This window comes from Lepidothrix coronata, unplaced genomic scaffold (assembly GCF_001604755.1).
Source record: "Lepidothrix coronata isolate B3197 unplaced genomic scaffold, Lepidothrix_coronata-1.0 Scaffold132, whole genome shotgun sequence".
Classification (NCBI taxonomy): domain Eukaryota; kingdom Metazoa; phylum Chordata; class Aves; order Passeriformes; family Pipridae; genus Lepidothrix; species Lepidothrix coronata.
Window position 1 is genome coordinate 1 of NW_016690312.1, and position 6220 is coordinate 6220.

The 6220-nt window shown below is 41.4% G+C and overlaps 1 protein-coding gene across 1 annotated transcript; it reads left to right on the plus strand.

The window, feature by feature from the left end:
• Positions 1–58: 58 nt before the first annotated feature.
• On the plus strand, positions 59–5446 carry PDCD2L (programmed cell death 2 like; the record flags this gene model as incomplete). The annotated part of the gene is made up of 6 exons (XM_017826906.1): positions 59–216; positions 308–377; positions 1363–1760; positions 2791–2904; positions 4640–4782; positions 5290–5446. Coding segments are annotated over 6 exons (1014 nt in total), but the record flags the coding sequence as incomplete, so codon positions are not given.
• Between the last annotated feature and the right edge of the window lie 774 nt (positions 5447–6220).

Here is a 6220-nt window from a genome sequence, read left to right on the forward strand (position 1 = left end):
TTAGGGCTGGGCTGTGCCGGTCGGTGCCGGCCGTGCCTCAGTGCCGCCCCCTTTGCAGGACTGGCCGCCGCGGGTGCGGGCGGCCCCGCGGTGCGGGCGGTGCGGGCGGGCGCTGTCGCTGCTGGTGCAGGTGTACTGCCCGCTGGAGCGCGGGCCCGCGCACCGCGCCCTGCACGTGTTCGCCTGCGCCGCGCCCGGCTGCGGCCCCGCGCACAGGTGAGCCCGGGGGGATGGAACCCGCGGGATGGAGGGTACTCCTGCGGCTCTTCCCCGCGCTCACCGTGTCTCTCTTTGCCCCACGCCGAAGCTGGAAGGTGCTGCGCTCCCAGTACTCGCAGGCGCAGGAGAAGGAAGCCCGAGCCCACCCCGTGCCACAGGTACCGCTCACAGCCTGCCCGCCGCTGCGCCACGGCTGGGGGGAGGCTTGGAAATAGAGCCACGGCTGAGCTGGAAGAGCTTCACACCTTATGTCCCGTTGTTGAAGTAACCACAACCTTTCTCCAGAAGCTGTGCTATACATTAGCTTCCAGTCACATGCGTGGCCGTGTGAAGAAGTCATGTCACAGAATTTTTGACACCATACTACATTGTTTACTAGAAGATTAGATCACAGATGTAAGTTATGTTAGGATGATTTTAAAGTGGAAATCACACTTCAGTTGTATGGTCAAAATTGATATTTAATACTTTAGTTAGTGGTGCTAACTAAACATCATTTTTCAGCTTCAAATGATTGGGCTATGCTGTTTAGGTTCAGACCTTTAAGATGTTTTCTTTATTTTCTAATTTAAATTTATTTTTTAAAAATTTGTCATGAGTTTTAATTAATCCAACTGAATTATTGTTAATATACTTGTGAGAAAAAACTGCATATTGGCTTAAGCAGATTGGAAGAGGCAGGTGGTAGTCAAATTAGTGAAAACAGGCAGGAACTGTTTCTTCAGCTGGGGCATTTGCAACGTGAAATTTTGGTCTGTAAATGAGCTTTACTGTGACAAAATGATGGTGGTGTCATTACTGTTGTTATTACTTCCTTCCACATTCTGCCCTTGGACTTACCTGTGTGGCAGTAACTGTGCTGCAGCTGGAGGTCCCCAGCAGCAGGATGGACAAGGGCCACTCAAACAGCTGATGAATTCCTGTTCTGATTCTCCAGTGTGAGATGTTCCTTGCCATAACTGTTCTGATGTGAAAAGTAAATGTGTGTGTGATGGGAAGTAACACTGTGAGGAGAATATGTGAAATAACACTGAGCACTAGGTTAAGGTTTCAGTTTTCTCAGCTGTTAGGAAACTGTATTTGAAGTGCTTTAGGGTGGATGACTTGACAATGTTGTTTTCCCTTTTTTTTGGGGGTTCTCAGAAACAAGGATCAAGCTTTGCTGCAAAGGATTGGTGTGAGGAGGCGGATGACTGGGGAGTCAGTGATGCAGCAGAGCCTCCTGCATGTGCCTCCCTGCTGGGCTTAGGTGAAGCAGTGAGCAGCTCCTTGTCCAGAGAGCTGGACTGTGCATCCCAGCTCCAACAGCTTCGCTTGGCTGAGGCTGCAGAGGGCTCAGGTTCCCGGGACACACATCCTGCAGCCAGTGAGGAAATGGTAATGGAAACACCTGGTCCTGCTCCTGTCTTCCAACCCTTTTATATTAATGTGGTGGATGAGGAAGACTGCAGTGGCTTCCTGGATACAGACCATGCAGATGAGCTACTGAAGGAGTATCAGCAGAGAGAGGGGCTTGATTTGGAACAGATGATGTCAGAAAGGTGAGAACAGGTTTGGATTTCATGGTGAAACTGGAGGAATTGTGTAGTTTCCTGTGTGCTGACTGATGATCTAAATGGGACTGCCACTAAACCTGGATGATTTTGTTTGGAACTGGCTCCTTCAGGAACACTGGTTTCTTGGAAGAACAGAACAGTGCACCCAGTTCTGTCAAATTTTGAGTTTTTCAAAGATGCATCTATTTCTGAGCAGTTGGAATCTTCTTGGGCTCTAGATAGAGCAGAGGACAATCTCTGGGTCCAAACCAGGGTGGCTGAAACAATATCTGTGCTAAGTGGCATGGGTTTATATTGTGACATTTGACACTTTTTCTTTACAAGGCTAAAGCTTTTCTTACGTTGCAGTTGCATTTTGAAGAGTTCAGGGATTTAGGGATTTTTGGCTAGAGACTGTCATGATGGTAAGACTCCTGAAGGTTTAGTAAAGGTTGTCTGAAAAACAATTTTTGAATGTAGTTACTGAAAAAATTTTCTTAATAAAATGTTTAACTTAGGTGATCACAGTGAGCACTTATATCCAGGTCATTTGACTTTTCCTGAATTGTGGACAATGTTGAGTTTGTTTATAGCTAAAGCTACTGTCCTTGCAGAATCTGCATAGAACACTTGTCAGCAGTGGTGTTCCTGTTGAGTTTTGTTGACTTTTATAGAATCATAGAACCTTAATTATGTTTGATTCAAAACTAAAAAAGACAACATCATAATTTAAAAACTAGACAAACTTTTGAGAAGTTACTAAAGGGTTTTTTGAAGGAATAAAGCTGGTGGATTTGAATCCCGTGGGATAGTTTTAAGCACTGTTAGTAATTGTAAGCCACCAGAAACTGAAGAACCAGAAGCAGAATGTTCACTTGCAACCCCTAATAGGAATTGTCTCCTAACATATATAGTTTTATTTAGTGTACTTAGTGTAATTTAATGTGAGTGTATAGTAACCATTGCTTATTTAAAACATGCATGTCATACTGAAAACCTTATTGGACATCTTGTTTCTTTCCTTGTTTTCTTCCAGCTTTGCAGGTGAAGGTGGTAATGAAAAATATGAGAAGACTGAAGTCAAAAGCTGGGACCACACGTTTCATAAATTTATGAAAAGAATATCTCTGTGTCCTGAACAGATTCTAAGGTAATCTAGTTGTAATGGAGAGATACAGATTGTAGACTTGAATTGTCAGTACATCAAACCAAACTATTTCATTGGAAAGATATGTATGCTTTTATTTCTTCATCAAAAAAATTGTTATGGTTGTTGCCATGGCTGTGTGGTCAGGCTTCAGTCCCTGGTTGGGCTGGTTTTGTACAAAGTGTGAGTAGATGAGAAGCAAAGTAGGATCAGAGGCCCCAGCTCTGGCTATGGGAGACTTTTTTGACACAAGACCTGATGAGAGCAGACCCAGACTGTCTGTGAAGACTCACTGAAATGCAGACACAGATTTTCAAGAGACAGTTTTGAGGTGGAAGTCTGGGAAGTAAGGTGGAACAGTGCTGTGCTGTTGGGATGGGTCTCCCAGGCTACCTCCTCCTCTCAAATTTTGTAACCTGTTTGTAATTTCTAATGTCTCAGTCCTTGAGATGTTACTGAATTAAGAAATTACTTGTTTAAAAGCTTCAGTTCTGTAACAACTTCTTGTGCTGATCCCCTGCAGTCTTCAGGTCTTGTAAATGTGTTGCTTTCCCCAGAGCAGAAGCAGTGTAACCTCAGAGTAGCTACTCTCTCAAAAGAGGAGTTAATTCTGCATGGGAGCATAACAAGGGGATTAAATCATAAGTCATTCATAGTAGCAGATAATACTCAAGGTTTTCCTGGGTCACACCAAGTGTTCCAGAGAGTCCAGTGCTGCCTGGCTGGTCAGGCTGGCTCAGTGTAGTGACAAGACTTTTGCTTTATCAAGTTTCCAGAATCAAGTGGAACCAACTGGTGCCTTTGTGATGGGAGCTGAAGTCTGAGGGACTGGTTACACATATAAGAAACATTAGGGACTTTCATTAATTAACTACCAAAGGTTATACAGGAGATGTAGTAACACAGAGTGCAAGTAGCATTTCTTTCAGCTTTTCACTGGATCTATCACTTTGCAGTATTGTGCTCTTGGAATTTTTTATTCTAAAACATCATCTCTGGTGATCCCTGAGGTGTAAAATATTAATTATAAATAATAAAATATTTAAAATAGTTAAAGTCTAATATTATATTATTAAAAATATTTTTAAAAGTTTAAATATTACTATAACACTCATTATAATCTTTCCATAGCCCTCCCTTTGCCCTTCCTTGGTTATATCAGTGCTGTTGGACTCCCACTGCTCCTGGGCTGTGGATCTTGTTGAGCTTCAGCAAAGCACACAATCTCCTGCTTGGTGTTCAGTGGAAACCATCCTTGGTCTGGGTTTCCTGTTAGTTGTGAGGCTGTGAGAGCTCTTACAAATAAAACACCAGTTCTGAGCCATAACTGCAGTGGGTTTGAGACCTATTCTGTGTTGAATCTTTTCCTTGAATCTTACCTTTTACTGCTGCTATTTACGATTCCAGTTTTCAGGAAAGTGTAGTTTCCTTAATTAAATGAGTCAGGTACAGCATATTTTGGAGGTGTCAATTCAAAGCATTTATCTCCTTAAAACCAGGTCTTTCCTAAAGATTTTCCACGTGTTGACCTTCCAAGTATTTCCCCCTTCCCATCTTTATTCTTTGTTTAATGACTCTTTTGAAGCTTAGGCAACGATTCTGACTCATAACCATGGTTTTTACTTCAAGCAAGTTCAGAGATTGCAGTGAAACCAGAACACAGTTGCCAGGATGTCAGTTTTCCTGTCAAATTTAGGTAGTAAAAAATAATTCTTTGTTCCTTCCTTTCTTCTCTTAGATACTCCTGGGGTGGGCAGCCTTTGTTCATCACGTGTCCTCCAGCCAACATCAGCATTCCAGCCTGCAGTACCTGTGGGAGCAGCAGAGTGTTTGAGTTGCAGCTGATGCCAGCCCTGGTCAGCCTGCTCCAGAGTGACTCAGGTGCTGAGCTCTGCCTTAGTCCAGGCAATACCAAAACTGTCACCTTTGTGGTATTTGGATTGTTTCTTTTTCCCCACAGGCACTGATGTGCTTCACTACAGTGATCACGTTCTGTAGAATTCACTGTTTCCGTTAGAGATTTCGCTGAGCAGAAGGGAGTACTCTGCTTGCACCTTCACTTGCTCACCAGTGAACTTTAATAACTGCAACAGGGGTCATTCCACGACCCTGGGAGTAATTTGTCTTTATTGCCTCTTAAAGGAGGCCTTGGAAAATAATAAATATTGTCAGATAAGATTGCAGACACTTAAGGAGCTCTTTAAAAAGTCCAAGTCAGCTTGCTTTAAAACATTTAAAATCAGAAAATGCTGTGTACATAGGAGACTGAATATGAGAAATAGTTTCTGAATTAATAGTTTCTGCAAAGATTGAAGTATAGTGGTAAGCAGTAGCCCCCAGTTATGTCACTTTTCTTGCCTTCACCTGCCTTTGTTGCTTTGTTTTTAGATCTGTCAGTGGAATTTGGAACTGTTATAGTTTACACATGTGAGAGAAGCTGTTGGCCAACAAATCACCAAACACCTCTTGAAGAATTTATTTTTGTACAAGAAGACCCAGATCAGAAATTATTTAAATAAATTGTATTTCTCTACATAGATGAAAAGTCTGTTGGATGTTTTTTTCTTGTTATGGGTTTTTGGTTTTTTCCTAACTACAGCAGAAAGTGTGTAACAATGCAACAATCCAATTGTGCTGCTTTAATTTTAAACTGCCTGCATTCTTCTCTGGCATTCCCTGTTGGTTTGGGCTAAATTGCAGTATCTAAATTGACTGAATGGAGGAGTAATTTAAGTCAGTGTCCTTCGAGCATTCTGTACAGGTTTAATGCTGCAGCATAAATTAGTGCTGTAAAAGTGTGTGCTTAAAATGAGGGGAGGGGGAGACACACAGACAGACAAACAACAGGACAGCCTGAACTGGTGGAATGTGTTTGCAAAGCTGCTTTTTAATGGAAGAATGTAGCTTATGACATCAACTTCTAGAGGAGAGTTAGTTAACTTGGGCTGAGTAATAATAATAAATATACAAAAAATACTAAATATAAATATGTTAAGTAGATTAAAAATATCATAGAATATGCTGAGTTGGAAAGGACCCATCAGGATCATCGAATGCAACTCCTTGCCCTGCACAGAATAAATACCCCAAGAATCCCAGCATGAGAGGATTGTACAAATGCTTCTTGAACTCTCTATATAGTAATATAATACATAAATATATTTATGATCTAAATCTATTTAATTTATAAATATATAATATGTATAGCTATATTATATAAATATATTAAATATATAAACATTACTTATATAGTGATATTGAATATATGAATATATTAAATATGCATGTTTAAAATATTAATCTATTCAAAACAAACACC